Source organism: Entelurus aequoreus, linkage group LG05 (assembly GCF_033978785.1).
Source record: "Entelurus aequoreus isolate RoL-2023_Sb linkage group LG05, RoL_Eaeq_v1.1, whole genome shotgun sequence".
Lineage (NCBI taxonomy): Eukaryota > Metazoa > Chordata > Actinopteri > Syngnathiformes > Syngnathidae > Entelurus > Entelurus aequoreus.
In genome coordinates, this window is record NC_084735.1 from 9,153,410 (window position 1) to 9,173,749 (window position 20,340).

Below are 20,340 nucleotides of genomic sequence, written 5' to 3' on the forward strand. Positions count from 1 at the left end.
AGGAACAAAGACGACCATATTTGGGGTCACAGGAACAAAGACGACTATATTTGGTTTTACAGGAACAAAGACGACCATATTTGGGGTCACAGGAACAAAGACGACCATATTTGGGGTCACAGGAACAAAGACAACCATATTTGGGGTCACAGCAAGAAAGACGACTATATTTGGGGTCACAGCAAGAAAGACGACTATATTTGGGGTCACAGGAAGAAAGACGACCATATTTGGGGTCACAGGAACAAAGACGACCATATTTGAGGTCACAGGAACAAAGATGACTATATTTGGGGTCACAGCAAGAAAGACGACTATATTTGGTTTCACAGGAACAGAGACGACCATATTTGGGGTCACAGGGACAAAGACGACCATATTTGGGGTCACAGGAAGAAAGACGACCATATTTGGGTTCACAGGAACAAAGACGACCATATTTGGGGTCACAGGAAGTAAGACGACCATATTTGGGGTCACAGGAACAAAGACGACCATATTTGGGGTCACAGGAAAAAAGACAACCATATTTGGGGTCACAGGAACAAAGACGACCATATTTGGGGTCACAGGAAGAAAGACGACCATATTTGGGTTCACAGGAACAAAGACGACCATATTTGGGGTCACAGGAAGTAAGACGACCATATTTGGGTTCACAGGAACAAAGACGACCATATTTGGGCTCACAGGGACAAAGACGACCATATTTGGGGTGACAGGAACAAAGAAGACTATATTTGAGGTCACAGCAAAAAAGACGACTATATTTGGTTTCACAGGAACAGAGACGACCATATTTGGGGTCACAGGGACAAAGACGACCATATTTGGGGTCACAGGAACAAAGAAGACCATATTTGGGGTCACAGCAAGAAAGACGACTATATTTGGGGTCACAGGAACAAAGACGATCATATTTGGGGTCACAGTAAGAAAGACGACTATATTTGGGGTCACAGGAACAAAGACGACCATATTTGAGGTCACAGGAACAAAGACGATCATATTTGGGGTCACAGTAAGAAAGACAACTATATTTGGTTTCACAGGAACAAAGACGACCATATTTGGGGTGACAGGAACAAAGACGACCATATTTGGGCTCACAGGAACAAAGGAGACTATATTTGGGGTCACAGCAAAAAAGACGACTATATTTGGGGTCACAGGAACAAAGACGACCATATTTGGGGTCACAGGAAAAAAGACGACCATATTTGGGGTCACAGGAACAAAGACGATTATATTTGGTTTCACAGGAACAAAGACGACCATATTTGGGGTCACAGGAACAAAGACGACCATATTTGGGGTCACAGGAACAAAGACGACCATATTTGGGGTCACAGGAACCAAGACGACCATATTTGGACTGCTGTCCCGAGTGGTGCCCTCAACTTGGCAATGTTTGGATGAGTTTGGGGTGGAAGAAGGCGTCCAACTTGGCGCCTCACAAATGGACAAATGTTCTCGTCACTTCCTGCAGCCGTCCCAATACTTTTGTTCTTGCGGGCACAAAGTCCGGACAACATCTGCTTCAAGTCTACAGAAAATAATACTGATGGTGGACGAGTGCGCCTCAGGTGCGCCTCAGGTGCGCCTCAGGTGCGCCTCAGGTGCGCCTCAGGTGCGCCTCAGGTGCGCCTCAGGTGCGCCTCAGGTGCGCAGCGAGGACGTGGGGGACGTCCGAGACGAGACGCTGCACACCTCCATGTTGGTGAAGCGTCCTTCGCCGCCGCAGTCGGGCAGCGAGGATGAAGTGGAGGAGGTGGAGGAGGAGGAGGAGGAGACGATGTTCTTCAGCCTGTGGAGGGCCACCAGGAGCAGGCTGAGCAGGAGCAGCAGGAGGCCCAGGAAGAGGCAGACGTAGACCTGCACACTCCCGCCCCCCCGACCCCGCGACCAGGAGGAGGAGGAGGAGGCTGACGTCACATTCCACGTGGGTGAGAGGCGGTGGAAGGTTCCGTTTCCCGCTGTTGAGGTTTCGTCGTTGCCCACGGCGACCACGTCCATCCCTGACATCCCAGCTGGACACCAGGAGAGAGGACATGTCAATATTGTTAGAAAACATTGCATTAAATAACTTATTATTATATATTACATTGTTATAATAACTATATTATTAATAATAATATAGTTATTATAAGAATGTATAAAGTACAACCTTAAAATAACTATATTATTATTGTACATTACATCATTATAATAACTATATTATTATTGTACATTACATCGTTATAATAACTATATTATTATTGTACATTACATCATTATAATAACTATATTATTGTACATTACATCGTTATAATAACTACATTATTATTCTACATTACATCATTATAATAACTATGATTATTGTACATTACATCATTATAATAACTATGATTATTGTACATTACATCATTATAATAACTATGATTATTGTACATTACATCATTATAATAACTATATTATTATTGTACATTACATCGTTATAATAACTATATTATTATTGTACATTACATCATAATAACTATATTATTATTGTACATTACATCATTATAATAACTATTTTATTATTGTACATTACATCATTAAAATAACTATATTATTATTGTACATTACATCATTAAAATAACTATATTATTATTCAGAATCAGAAGTACTTTATTAATCCCAGAGGGGAAATTAAGATTTTCCGCACAATCCCATTCAAGATCAGACAAACATTACAGGGAGACAGAACAGGATCAAACATTACAGGGAGACAGAACAGGATCAAACATTACAGGGAGACAGAACATGATCAAATATTACAGGGAGACATAACAGGATCAAACATTACAGGGAGACAGAACAGGATCAAACATTACAGGGAGACAGAACAGGATCAAACATTACAGGGAGACAGAACATGATCAAATATTACAGGGAGACAGAACAGGATCGAACATTTTCAGGGAGACAGAACAGGATCAAACATTACAGGGAGACAGAACAGGATCAAACATTACAGGGAGACAGAACAGGATCAAACATTTTCAGGGAGACAGAACAGGATCAAAAATTTTCAGGGAGACAGAACAGGATCAAACATTTTCAGGGAGACAGAACATGATCAAACATTACAGGGAGACAGAACATGATCAAACATTACTGGGAGACACAACAGGATCAAACATTACAGGGAGACAGAAAAGGATCAAACATTACAGGGAGACAGAACAAGATCAAACATTACAGGGAGACAGAACATGATCAAACATTACAGGGAGACAGAACAGGATCAAACATTACAGGGAGACAGAACAAGATCAAACATTACAGGGAGACAGAACAGGATCAAACATTTTCAGGGAGACAGAACAGGATCAAACATTTTCAGGGAGACAGAACATGATCAAATATTACAGGGAGACAGAACATGATCAAACATTACATGGAGACAGAACATGATCAAACATTACTGGGAGACCGAACAGGATCAAACATTACAGGGAGACAGAACAGGATCAAATATTACAGGGAGACAGAACAGGATCAAACATTACAGGGAGACAGAACAGGATCAAACATTACAGGGAGACAGAACAGGATCAAACATTACAGGGAGACAGAACAGGATCAAACATTACAGGGAGACAGAACATGATCAAATATTACAGGGAGACAGAACAGGATCGAACATTTTCAGGCAGACAGAACAGGATCAAACATTACAGGGAGACAGAACAAGATCAAACATTACAGGGAGACAGAACATGATCAAACATTACAGGGAGACAGAACAGGATCAAACATTACAGGGAGACAGAACAAGATCAAACATTACAGGGAGACAGAACAGGATCAAACATTTTCAGGGAGACAGAACAGGATCAAACATTTTCAGGGAGACAGAACATGATCAAATATTACAGGGAGACAGAACATGATCAAACATTACATGGAGACAGAACATGATCAAACATTACAGGGAGACAGAACATGATCAAACATTACAGGGAGACAGAACATGATCAAACATTACAGGGAGACAGAACAGGATCAAATATTACAGGGAGACAGAACAGGATCAAACATTACAGGGAGACAGAACAGGATCAAATATTACAGGGAGACAGAACAGGATCAAACATTTTCAGGGAGACAGAACATGATCAAACATTACAGGGAGACAGAACATGATCAAACATTACTGGGAGACACAACAGGATCAAACATTACAGGGAGACAGAAAAGGATCAAACATTACAGGGAGACAGAACAGGATCAAACATTACAGGGAGACAGAACAAGATCAAACATTACAGGGGGACAGAACAGGATCAAACATTACAGGGAGACAGAACATGATCAAACATTACAGGGAGACAGAACATGATCAAACATTACAGGGAGACAGAACATGATCAAACATTACTGGGAGACACAACAGGATCAAACATTACAGGGAGACAGAAAAGGATCAAACATTACAGGGAGACAGAACAGGATCAAACATTACAGGGAGACAGAACAGGATCAAACATTACAGGGAGACAGAACAGGATCAAACATTACAGGGAGACAGAACATGATCAAATATTACAGGGAGACAGAACAGGATCGAACATTTTCAGGCAGACAGAACAGGATCAAACAGTACAGGGAGACAGAACAAGATCAAACATTACATGGAGACAGAACATGATCAAACATTACAGGGAGACAGAACATGATCAAACATTACAGGGAGACAGAACATGATCAAACATTACAGGGAGACAGAACAGGATCAAACATTACAGGGAGACAGAACAGGATCAAATATTACAGGGAGACAGAACAGGATCAAACATTACAGGGAGACAGAACAGGATCAAACATTACAGGGAGACAGAACAAGATCAAACATTACAGGGGGACAGAACAGGATCAAACATTACAGGGAGACAGAACATGATCAAACATTACAGGGAGACAGAACATGATCAAATATTACAGGGAGACAGAACAGGATCGAACATTTTCAGGGAGACAGAACAGGATCAAACATTACAGGGAGACAGAACAAGATCAAACATTACAGGGAGACAGAACATGATCAAACATTACAGGGAGACAGAACAGGATCAAACATTACAGGGAGACAGAACAGGATCAAACATTACAGGGAGACAGATCAAGATCAAACATTACAGGGAGACAGAACAGGATCAAACATTTTCAGGGAGACAGAACAGGATCAAACATTTTCAGGGAGACAGAACATGATCAAATATTACAGGGAGACAGAACATGATCAAACATTACATGGAGACAGAACATGATCAAACATTACTGGGAGACCGAACAGGATCAAACATTACAGGGAGACAGAACATGATCAAACATTACAGGGGGACAGAACAGGATCAAACATTACAGGGAGACAGAACATGATCAAACATTACAGGGAGACAGAACATGATCAAATATTACAGGGAGACAGAACAGGATAGAACATTTTCAGGGAGACAGAACAGGATCAAACATTACAGGGAGACAGAACAAGATCAAACATTACAGGGAGACAGAACATGATCAAACATTACAGGGAGACAGAACATGATCAAACATTACAGGGGGACAGAACAGGATCAAACATTACAGGGAGACAGAACAGGATCAAACATTACAGGGAGACAGAACAGGATCAAACATTTTCAGGGAGACAGAACATGATCAAATATTACAGGGAGACAGAACATGATCAAACATTACATGGAGACAGAACATGATCAAACATTACTGGGAGACAGAACAGGATCAAACATTACAGGGAGACAGAACAGGATCAAACATTACAGGGGGACAGAACAGGATCAAACATTACAGGGAGACAGAACATGATCAAACATTACAGGGGGACAGAACAGGATCAAACATTACAGGGAGACAGAACAGGATCAAACATTACAGGGAGACAGAACAGGATCAAACATTGCAGGGAGACAGAACAGGATCAAACATTTTCAGGGAGACAGAACAGGATCAAACATTACAGGGGGACAGAACAGGATCAAACATTACAGGGAGACAGAACAGGATCAAATATTACAGGGAGACAGAACAGGATCAAACATTACAGGGAGACAGAACAGGATCAAACATTACAGGGGGACAGAACAGGATCAAACATTACAGGGAGACAGAACATGATCAAACATTACAGGGGGACAGAACAGGATCAAACATTACAGGGAGACAGAACAAGATCAAACATTACAGGGGGACAGAACAGGATCAAACATTACAGGGAGACAGAACAGGATCACATATTACAGGGGGACAGAACAGGATCAAACATTACAGGGAGACAGAACAGGATCAAACATTACAGGGGGACAGAACAGGATCAAACATTACAGGGAGACAGAACATGATCAAACATTACAGGGGGACAGAACAGGATGAAACATTACAGGGAGACAGAAAAGGATCAAACATTACAGGGAGACAGAACATGATCAAACATTACAGGGGGACAGAACAGGATCAAACATTACAGGGAGACAGAACAGGATAAAACATTACAGGGAGACAGAACAGGATAAAACATTACAGGGAGACAGAACAGGATCGCTGACGGGTCTGACGACTTCCGGCGACCCTTACCATAAAAAGGTGAGAAACCGGTAAAGGTTGGGGTGGGGGGGGGGGGGGAGTAAAAAAAATATTCAGTCAAAGGCTGGACTTCAGGGAGGGGGTACAGACTGAGGCCAATGGAAAAAAAAACCTCATGGCCATAGCACACATAAACATTTTACATAGAACCAACAAAACTTGCAACAGAGGGGAGGTATGCTGGATGCTGCTGTATAAGTGCTAGTCAGCCATCCATCGCCCCTAAGAGGAATCAAGGTGTGCTGAAGGCGTGCAACTATTACCTCATGATATTAACTTTATTATTATTCATTAATCTCTCATGATTACTATTTTATCACATAATCTCTAACTATTATTATTACATATCTCATGATAACTATATTATTATTACATACCGTATTTCCTTGAATAGCCGCAGGGGCGTTAATTAATTTAAAACCTCCTGTCACTCCTGCGTTTACCGGAAACCGGCGGGATGGCCGTGCATGCGGTAATTATTTTAAAACCTCTTCTCACTCCGGCGTTTACCAAAAGGAATGCGGTAAATTTAGGCGTGCGCTTTGAGTGTGATGTAAGCATACCATCATGAAAAGCACATTTAATTAAAAAAAACGTTATTATGGTCTTACCTGTACTTATAAATGGAGTCCATTTGCAGCTCCTTCTGACCAAAAGCATCGATAACTTGTTTATAGAAGTCTTCATTATTTCCTTTTTTCCGTTTTAAAAGTCTCTGTCTCAATGGAGATATTCCTTTAATTATTACCTCCTGCTTCCATTGAAAGTCCAGTTTAGAAAACTGTTTTATTTTAGATACCCTCCTTGTTAAAAGGAAGAGATAAAAATCTCTTGCTGCGTGTGTTCACTTCTTCTGCAGTACCGGAAGTCGCAAGAAGGATCACTAGCGCGGCAGCGCCCTCTACCACCAGGAGGCGGGAGTCATTTAATGACTTATACAGTATTTCACACACGCAGCTACGGTATATTAATAAAACATAGCTGCTTACTGTTCTCTTTAGCATACTGTACCGGTATTCAATAGCTTGGACCTTAAATCCAACTGAATAGCTCTTTATCTTTTTTCCTTTGTGCGATTGTAAACTACTGAAAGCAGCTTCCTCCATTTTGAAAATGAGGACAGATGCGTCACTCGTGACGTAACGAATTTGACCCGGTGGAAGTTCTAGCCATATGCTAAATATTTTGCGAAACGAGTTTGACCCGGTGAAAATTATAGACATGCGATAATAAAATTAATATTTTGCGAAACGAATTTGATCCAGCTTCAATAATAAACCGGCGATAAGGCCAAGCATGCGTTAATTATTTTGAGAAACGAGTTTGACCCGGCAGTAATTCTAGACGTGCGAATACTATATTCCCTGCGCCAATTCAAGGAAATACGGTAATCTCTCATGATTACTATTTTATTACATAATCTCTAACTATTATTATTACATATCTCATGATAACTATATTATTATTAATCTCTCATGATATCTATTATTTTATTAATCCCTAATTATTATTACATAATATCTCATGATAATTAACATTATTACTTAATCTCTCATGATAACTATTAATTTATTAGATCATCTCTAATTATTATTACATAATATCTCATAATTAACATATGATTATTACTTCATCTCTCATGATAACTATTTTATTACATGATATCTCATGATAATTAACATATTATTACTTAATCTCTCATGATAACCATTACTTTATTACATCATCTCTATCTATTAATACATATCTCATGATAACTTTATTATTATTATTACTTAATCTCTCATGATAACTATTTTATTAATCTCTAATTATTTTACATAATATCTCATGATAATAACCATATTATTATTACTTAATCTCTCATGATAATCATTATTTTATTACATAATCTCTAACTATTATTACATATCTCATGATAACTATCATTACTTAATCTCTCATTATTACTATTTTATTACATAATTTCATATAATTTATTATTACATAATCTCTCATGATAACTATATTATTACATAATATCTCATGATAATAACTACATTATTACATATCTCAATTATACTCTTACATAATATCTCATGATAATAACTATATCATTACATAATATCTGATGATGATAATAACTATTACATAATATCTCATGGTAATTATATTATTAGTACTTATTATCTCATAATAACTATTATTACATAACTCATGATAATACCTATATTATTACATATCTCATAATAACTACTATTACATAATATATAACTATATTATTACATAATATGAATACTATATTATTAGTAATTATCTCATAACTATTATTACATAACTCATGATAATAACTATATTATTACATAACTCATAACTATTTTATTACATAACTCATAATAACTATATTATTACATAACTCATGGTAATAACTGTATTATTACATAACTCATGATAATAACTATATTATTACATAACTCATAATAACTATATTATTACATAACTCATGGTAATAACTGTATTATTACATAACTCATGATAATAACTATATTATTACATAACTCATGATAATAACTATATTATTACATAACTCATAATAATAACTATATTATTACATAACTCATAATAACTATATTATTACATAACTCATGGTAATAACTGTATTATTACATAACTCATGATAATAACTATATTATTACATAACTAATGATAATAACTATATTATTATATAACTCATAATAACTATATTATTACATAACTCATGGTAATAACTAATATTACATAACTCATGATAATAACTATATTATTACATAACTCATAATAACTTTATTATTACATAACTCATGGTAATAACTGTATTATTACATAACTCATAATAATAACTATATTATTACATAACTCATGATAATAACTATGTTATTACATAACTCATAATAACTATATTATTACATAACTCATAATAACTATATTATTACATAACTCATGGTAATAACTGTATTATTACATAACTCATAATAATAACTATATCATCATTATAACTCATGATAATGACTATATTATTGCATAACTCATAATAACTATATTATTACATAACTCATGGTAATAACTGTATTATTACATAACTCATGATAATAACTATATTATTACATAACTCATGATAATAACTATATTATTACATAACTCATGGTAATAACTATTTTATTACATAACTCATGGTAATAACTGTATTATTACATAACTCATGATAATAACTATATTATTACATAACTCATGATAATAACTATATTATTACATAACTCATGATAATAACTATAGTATTACATAACTCATGGTAATAACTGTATTATTACATAACTCATGATAATAACTATATTATTACATAACTCATGATAATAACTATATTATTGCATAACTCATAATAACTATATTATTACATAACTCATGGTAATAACTGTATTATTACATAACTCATGATAATAACTATATTATTACATAACTCATGATAATAACTATATTATTACATAACTCATGGTAATAACTATTTTATTACATAACTCATGGTAATAACTGTATTATTACATAACTCATGATAATAACTATATTATTACATAACTCATGATAATAACTATATTATTACATAACTCATGATAATAACTATAGTATTACATAACTCATGGTAATAACTGTATTATTACATAACTCATGATAATAACTATATTATTACATAACTCATGATAATAACTATATTATTACATAACTCATAATAATAACTATATTATTACATAACTCATAATAACTATATTATTACATAACTCATGATAATAACTGTATTATTACATAACTAATGATAATAACTATATTATTACATAACTCATAATAACTATATTATTACATAACTCATGGTAATAACTGTATTATTACATAACTCATAATAATAACTATATTATTACATAACTCATGATAATAACTATATTATTACATAACTCATAATAACTATATTATTACATAACTCATAATAACTATATTATTACATAACTCATGGTAATAACTGTATTATTACATAACTCATAATAATAACTATATCATCATTATAACTCATGATAATGACTATATTATTACATAACTCATAATAACTATATTATTACATAACTCATGGTAATAACTGTATTATTACATAACTCATGATAATAACTATATTATTACATAACTCATGATAATAACTATATTATTACATAACTCATGGTAATAACTATTTTATTACATAACTCATGGTAATAACTGTATTATTACATAACTCATGATAATAACTATATTATTACATAACTCATGATAATAACTATATTATTACATAACTCATGATAATAACTATAGTATTACATAACTCATGGTAATAACTGTATTATTACATAACTCATGATAATAACTATATTATTACATAACTCATGATAATAACTATATTATTACATAACTCATAATAATAACTATATTATTACATAACTCATAATAACTATATTATTACATAACTCATGATAATAACTGTATTATTACATAACTCATGATAATAACTATATTATTACATAACTAATGATAATAACTATATTATTACATAACTCATAATAACTATATTATTACATAACTCATGGTAATAACTAATATTACATAACTCATGATAATAACTATATTATTACATAACTCATAATAACTATATTATTACATAACTCATGGTAATAACTGTATTATTACATAACTCATAATAATAACTATATTATTACATAACTCATGATAATAACTATATTATTACATAACTCATAATAACTATATTATTACATAACTCATAATAACTATATTATTACATAACTCATGGTAATAACTGTATTATTACATAACTCATAATAATAACTATATCATCATTATAACTCATGATAATGACTATATTATTACATGACTCATAATAACTATATTATTACATAACTCATGGTAATAACTGTATTATTACATAACTCATGATAATAACTATATTATTACATAACTCATGATAATAACTATATTATTACATAACTCATGATAATAACTATATTATTACATAGCTCATGGTAATAACTATTTTATTACATAACTCATGGTAATAACTGTATTATTACATAACTCATGATAATAACTATATTATTACATAACTCATGATAATAACTATATTATTACATAACTCATGGTAATAACTATAGTATTACATAACTCATGGTAATAACTATATTATTACATAACTCATGATAATAACTATATTATTACATAACTCATGGTAATAACTATATTATTACATAACTCATGGTAATAACTATAATATTACATAACTCGTGGTAATAACTATAGTATTACATAACTCGTGATAATAACTATAATATTACATCATATCTGACAATAAATATATGTGAGTGTCCTTATCTGGATCAGCTGCGTCCATACTTTTGTCAAATATAATTCATGTTTTTTTCACTCAGCAATGATTATTGCAACAACAAAAATCATAAAACGTATGTCATATTTTTTTAAATACTAATATGGTTATAAAAATTAAAAAAATAGTCATTTCTGTTCATTATTGCCGCCAAATAAAAGGCAACACGTGGCAACTAAGAACTCGGCCAGCAGAGGGCGCCATTGTTGCATAGAATTATATCGGAAGCGTCCATCGAGAGTCCTTCTTTCCTTTTATGGACTTCCGCCTCCTGTCGCCTTCGACGTTGACCTTCTCCACGGAGCAAGAAGCCTATTAATCTTCCAGGCGGGGTTATTCATTTATTTATTATTATTATTATTATTATTATTATTACTATTATTATTAGATTTATTCAACATTGATTACCTTTGGAACACTGTCACTTCCTGTTTCCTGTGTCCCCCTTTCAGCCCGTCTTCCGTGTCTCTCTCTCTTTAGCTCCGCCTCTCCGCGCCTGCGCTCTGAGTCCCCCCTCGCCTGTGAACCCTGACTGCGTCATTGTCATCTGGAGTGCTTAGTGATTGTGCCTAATGAAGCTTTTTGTCGCCTAGCAACGAGGCGCGGGTCACGCTGTGTCACGCGCCTCACTTAATCACGTGACTGCGCGTGCATATGGACGATAATGAAACAAAGGTGGCGGATCGGCGTCGTCAGGCCTTATTTGGGGGCACAATCCCCTTTAAATAATTTGGTGTGACTTTTTTTGGACAAAAACAATGACGATAAAATCAATATAAATACGCAGGAATATGAGTTTGAATAAATAATAACATATCCCTTCTGTTTGATTGACCATACGGAAAACCTTAGCAGGCAGCAGCAGCGGTTTAGTGCGTCCACGTCCTGCTGTTTTACGGAAGTAAACGTGTTTCAATTGTATTTATATATATATATATATATATATATTTTTTTTTTTAATTTTCTAAAATGCTGCATTTACAAACAATCGAGAAATAATAATAATAATAATAATAATAATCAAAATAAGTACAAAAACCCTACAAATCAGCACCAGGGGGTTGTCAGCTAAACAATCTTGATATGATATCTACATTATTAAATATGCCATGATAATAACTATGTTATTACATAATATCTCATGATAATAATAATTATTACGTACTTCATGATAGTAACTATATTATTTTTATACATGTCATGATAATTATTACATAATATCTCATGATAACTATATTAAATATGTCATGATAATAACTATTATTATTACAAAATGTATCATGATAATAACTATTATAACATCATATCTCATAATAACTATTATTAAATCATATCTCATGATAATAACTATATTATTATTACATAATATCCCATGATAATAACTATATCATTATTACATAATATCTAATGATAATAACTATATTATTACATAATATCTCATGTAATAACTATAGTATTATTTCATAATAGCTCATAATAATAACTATATTATAACATAATATCTCATGATAACTATATTATTACATAATATCTCATAATAACTATTATTAAATAATATCATCTCATGGTATTAACTATATTATTACATAATATCTCATGTAATAACTATTATTATTACATAATATCTCATGTAATAACTATATTATTATTACATAATATCTCATGATAATAACTATTATTATTACATAATGTCTCATGTAATAACTATATTATTATTACATAATATCTCATGATAATAACTATTATTATTACATAATATCTCATGTAATAACTATTATCATTACATAATATCTCATGTAATAACTATATTATTATTACATAATATCTCATGATAATAACTATTATTATTACATAATATCTCATGTAATAACTATTATTATTACATAATATCTCATGTAATAACTATATTATTATTACATAATATCTCATGATAATAACTATTATTATTACATAATATCTCATGTAATAACTATTATTATTACATAATATCTCATGTAATAACTATATTATTATGACATAATATCTCATGTATTAACTGTATTATTACATAATATCTCATGATAACTATTATTACATAATATTTCATGTAATAACTATATTATTACATAATATATCATGATAATAACTATATTATTACATGATATCTCATGATAATAACTATATTATTACATAATATCTCATGATAATAACTATTATTATTACATAATATCTCATGATAATAACTATTATTATATTAACTATTATTATTACATAATATCTCATGATAATAACTATTACTATTACATAATATCTCATGATAATAACTATTATTATATTAACTATTATCATTACATAATATCTCATGTAATAACTATTATCATTACATAATATCTCATGTAATAATTATATTATTATTACATAATATCTCATGATAATAACTATTATTATATTAACTATTATCATTACATATTATCTCATGTAATAACTATTATCATTACATAATATCTCATGTAATAACTATATTATTATTATTACATAATATCTCATAATATCAATAATAATAATAACTATTGTGATTTAGGGCTATATAAATAAACATTGATTGATTGATTGATTGATTGATTGATTGATTGATTGATTATTACATAATATCTCATGATAATAACTGTATTATTACATAATATCTCATGTAATAACTATTATTATTACATAATATATCATGTAATAACTATATTATTATTACATAATATTTCATGTAATAACTATATTATTACATAATATCTCATGATAATAACTATGTTATTACATAATATCTCATGTAATAACTATTATTATTACATAATATCTCATGATAATAACTATTATTATTACATAATATCTCATGTAATAACTATATTATTATGACATAATATCTCATGTAATAACTGTATTATTACATAATATCTCATGATAACTATTATTACATAATATTTCATGTAATAACTATTATTACATAATATCTCATGATAATAACTATATTATTACATAATATCTCATGATAATAACTATATTATTACATAATATCTAATGATAATAACTATATTATTACATAATATCTCATGATAATAACTATATTATTACATGATATCTCATGATAATAACTATATATTACATAATATCTCATGATAATAACTATATTATTACATAATATCTCATGATAATAACTATATTATTACATGATATCTCATGATAATAACTATATTATTACATAATATCTAATGATAATAACTATATTATTACATAATATCTCATGATAATAACTATATTATTACATGATATCTCATGATAATAACTATATATTACATAATATCTCATGATAATAACTATATTTTTACATAATATCTCATGATAATAACTATATTATTACATGATATCTCATGATAATAACTATATTATTACATAATATCGCATGATAATAACTATATTATTACATAATATCTGATGATAATAACTATATTATTACATGATATCGCATGATAATAACTATATTATTACATAATATCTCATGATAATAACTATATTATTACATAATATCGCATGATAATAACTATATTATTACATAATATCTCATGATAATAACTATATTATTACATAATATCTCATGATAATAACTATATTATTACATGATATCTCATGATAATAACTATATAATAGTTATTATCAATCTTGCAAGTGCAACAATTGTGATTTGAAGATTGAAACACATTTAGGTGGAAATCCAGCCTCCGTTTTCCATGCAAGAATGTTTTCTTCCAGCAGAACCGCCTGTGTTGTCAGGTCAACTGTGCAGGTTGTATACACTGCTGTCATCTGTGACACATTACAAGTTGTATACACTGCTGTCATCTGTGACACATTACAAGTTGTATACACTGCTGTCATCTGTGACACGTTACAAGTTGTATACACTGCTGTCATCTGTGACACATTACAAGTTGTATACACTGCTGTCATCTGTGACACATTACAAGTTGTATACACTGCTGTCATCTGTGACACGTTACAAGTTGTATACACTGCTGTCATCTGTGACACGTTACAAGTTGTATACACTGCTGTCATCTGTGACACATTACAAGTTGTATACACTGCTGTCATCTGTGACACGTTACAAGTTGTATACACTGCTGTCATCTGTGACACGTTACAAGTTGTATACACTGCTGTCATCTGTGACACGTTACAAGTTGTATACACTGCTGTCATCTGTGACACGTTACAAGTTGTATACACTGCTGTCATCTGTGACACATTACAAGTTGTATACACTGCTGTCATCTGTGACACGTTACAAGTTGTATACACTGCTGTCATCTGTGACACGTTACAAGTTGTATACACTGCTGTCATCTGTGACACGTTACAAGTTGTATACACTGCTGTCATCTGTGACACGTTACAAGTTGTATACACTGCTGTCATCTGTGACACGTTACAAGTTGTATACACTGCTGTCATCTGTGACACATTACAAGTTGTATACACTGCTGTCATCTGTGACACGTTACAAGTTGTATACACTGCTGTCATCTGTGACACGTTACAAGTTGTATACACTGCTGTCATCTGTGACACGTTACAAGTTGTATACACTGCTGTCATCTGTGACACGTTACAAGTTGTATACACTGCTGTCATCTGTGACACGTTACAAGTTGTATACACTGCTGTCATCTGTGACACGTTACAAGTTGTATACACTGCTGTCATCTGTGACACGTTACAAGTTGTATACACTGCTGTCATCTGTGACACGTTACAAGTTGTATACACTGCTGTCATCTGTGACACGTTACAAGTTGTATACACTGCTGTCATCTGTGACACATTACAAGTTGTATACACTGCTGTCATCTGTGACACGTTACAAGTTGTATACACTGCTGTCATCTGTGACACGTTACAAGTTGTATACACTGCTGTCATCTGTGACACGTTACAAGTTGTATACACTGCTGTCATCTGTGACACGTTACAAGTTGTATACACTGCTGTCATCTGTGACACGTTACAAGTTGTATACACTGCTGTCATCTGTGACACGTTACAAGTTGTATACACTGCTGTCATCTGTGACACGTTACAAGTTGTATACACTGCTGTCATCTGTGACACGTTACAAGTTGTATACACTGCTGTCATCTGTGACACGTTACAAGTTGTATACACTGCTGTCATCTGTGACACGTTACAAGTTGTATACACTGCTGTCATCTGTGACACGTTACAAGTTGTATACACTGCTGTCATCTGTGACACGTTACAAGTTGTATACACTGCTGTCATCTGTGACACGTTACAAGTTGTATACACTGCTGTCATCTGTGACACGTTACAAGTTGTATACACTGCTGTCATCTGTGACACGTTACAAGTTGTATACACTGCTGTCATCTGTGACACGTTACAAGTTGTATACACTGCTGTCATCTGTGACACATTACAAGTTGTATACACTGCTGTCATCTGTGACACTTTACAAGTTGTATACACTGCTGTCATCTGTGACACGTTACAAGTTGTATACACTGCTGTCATCTGTGACATGTTGCAAGTTGGTATACACTGCTGTCATCTGTGACACCTAATTCTAATTATATATGTATATATATATATATATATATATATATATATATATATATATATATATATATATATATATATATATATATATATATATATATATATATATATATATATATATATATCCATCCATCCATCCATCCATCCATCTTCTTCCGCTTATCCGAGGTCGGGTCGCGGGGGCAGCAGCTTAAGCAGGGAAGCCCAGACTTCCCTCTCCCCAGTCACTTCGTCCAGCTCCTCCCGGGGGATCCCGAGGCGTTCCCAGGACAGCCGGGAGACATAGTCTTCCCAACGTGTCCTGGGTCTTCCCCGTGGCCTCCTACCGGTCGGACGTGCCCTAAACACCTCCCTAGGGAGGCGTTCGGGTGGCATCCTGACCAGATGCCCGAACCACCTCATCTGGCTCCTCTCGATGTGGAGGAGCAGTGGCTTTACTTTGAGCTCCCCCCGGATGGCAGAGCTTCTCACCCTATCTCTAAGGGAGAGCCCCGCCACCCGGCGGAGGAAACTAATTTCGACCGCTTGTACCCGTGATCTTGTCCTTTCGGTCATAACCCAAAGCTCATGACCATAGGTGAGGATGGGAACGTAGATCGACCGGTAAATTGAGAGCTTTGCCTTCCGGGTCAGCTCCTCCTTCACCACAACGGATCGATACAGCGCCCGCATTACTGAAGACGCCGCACCGATCCGCCTGTCGATCTCACGATCCACTCTTCCCTCACTCGTGAACAAGACTCCGAGGTACTTGAACTCCTCCACTTGGGGCAGGGTTTCCTCCGCAACCCGGAGATGGCACTCCACCCTTTTCCGGGCGAGAACCATGGATTCGGACTTGGAGGTGCTGATTCTCATCCCAGTCGCTTCACACTCAGCTGCGAACCGATCCAGTGAGAGCTGAAGATCCTGGCCAGATGAAGCCATCAGGACCACATCATCTGCAAAAAGCAGAGACCTAATCCTGCAGCCGCCAAACCAGATCCCCTCAACGCCTTGACTGCGCCTAGAAATTCTGTCCATAAAAGTTATGAACAGAATGGGTGACAAAGGGCAGCCTTGGCGGAGTCCAACCCTCACTGGAAACGTGTCCGACTTACTGCCGGCAATGCGGACCAAACTCTGGCACTGATCATACAGGGAGCGGACCGCCACAATCAGACAGTCCGATACCCCATACTCTCTGAGCACTCCCCACAGGACTTCCCGAGGGACACGGTCGAATGCCTTCTCCAAGTCCACAAAACACATGTAGACTGGTTGGGCAAACTCCCATGCACCCTCAAGGACCCTGCCGAGAGTATAGAGCTGGTCCACAGTTCCACGACCAGGACGAAAACCACACTGTTCCTCCTGAATCCGAGGTTCGACTATCCGGCGTAGCCTCCTCTCCAGCACACCTGAATAGACCTTACCGGGAAGGCTGAGGAGTGTGATCCCACGATAGTTAGAACACACCCTCCGGTTCCCCTTCTTAAAGAGAGGAACCACCACCCCGGTCTGCCAATCCAGAGGTACCGCCCCCGATGTCCACGCGATGCTGCAGAGTCTTGTCAACCAAGACAGCCCCACAGCATCCAGAGCCTTAAGGAACTCCGGGCGGATCTCATCCTGCCACCGAGGAGCTTTTTAACTACCTCAGCAACCTCAGCCCCAGAAATAGGAGAGCCCACCACAGATTCCCCAGGCACTACTTCCTCATAGGAAGACGTGTTGGTGGGATTGAGGAGGTCTTCGAAGTATTCCCTCCACCGATCCACGCAGTCGAGGTCAGCAGAACACCATCCTCACCATACACGGTGTTGATAGTGCACTGCTTCCCCTTCCTGAGGCGGCGGATGGTGGTCCAGAATTGCTTCGAAGCCGTCCGGAAGTCGTTTTCCATGGCTTCCCCGAACTCCTCCCATGTCCGAGTTTTAGCCTCCGCGACCGCCGAAGCCGCACACCGCTTGGCCTGTCGGTACCTGTCCGCTGCCTCAGGAGTCCTATGAGCCAAAAGAACCCGATAGGACTCCTTCTTCAGCTTGACGGCATCCCTCACCGCCGGTGTCCACCAACGGGTTCTAGGATTACCGCCACGACAGGCACCAACTACCTTGCGGCCACAGCTCCAATCAGCCGCCTCGACAATAGAGGTGCGGAACATGGTCCATTCGGACTCAATGTCCAGCACCTCCCTCGTGACATGTTCAAAGTTCTTCCGGAGGTGGGAATTGAAACTCTCTCTGACAGGAGACTCTGCCAGACGTTCCCAGCAAACCCTCACAATGCGTTTGGGCCTGCCAGGTCTGTCCGGCATCCTCCCCCACCATCGCAGCCAACTCACCACCAGGTGGTGATCGGTAGAAAGCTCCGCCCCTCTCTTCACCCGAGTGTCCAAAACATGAGGCCGCAAATCCGACGACACAACTACAAAGTCGATCATGGAACTGCGGCCTAGGGTGTCCTGGTGCCAAGTGCACATATGGACACCCTTATGTTTGAACATGGTGTTTGTTATGGACAATCTGTGACGGGCACAAAAGTCCAATAACAACACACCGCTCGGGTTCAGATCCGGGCGGCCATTCTTCCCAATCACGCCTCTCCAGGTTTCACTGTCGCTGCCAACATGAGCATTGAAGTCCCCCAGTAGAACGAGGGAATCACCCGGGGGAGCACCCTCAAGTACTCCCTCGAGT

The 20,340-nt window shown here is 35.2% G+C and overlaps 1 protein-coding gene across 1 annotated transcript in view; it reads right to left on the reverse strand.

Annotated features, from left to right (window-relative positions):
• Positions 1 to 1,659: 1,659 nt before the first annotated feature.
• LOC133649584 (serine-rich and transmembrane domain-containing protein 1-like) overlaps positions 1,660 to 20,340 on the reverse strand; it is a 22,740-nt gene continuing 4,059 nt past the window's right edge. Inside the window, exon 2 of the mRNA XM_062046184.1 lies at positions 1,660 to 2,030. Coding sequence (XP_061902168.1) covers positions 1,660 to 2,025 — 366 coding nt within the window. The 5' untranslated portion in view covers positions 2,026 to 2,030. The remainder of the gene's footprint in view (positions 2,031 to 20,340) is intronic.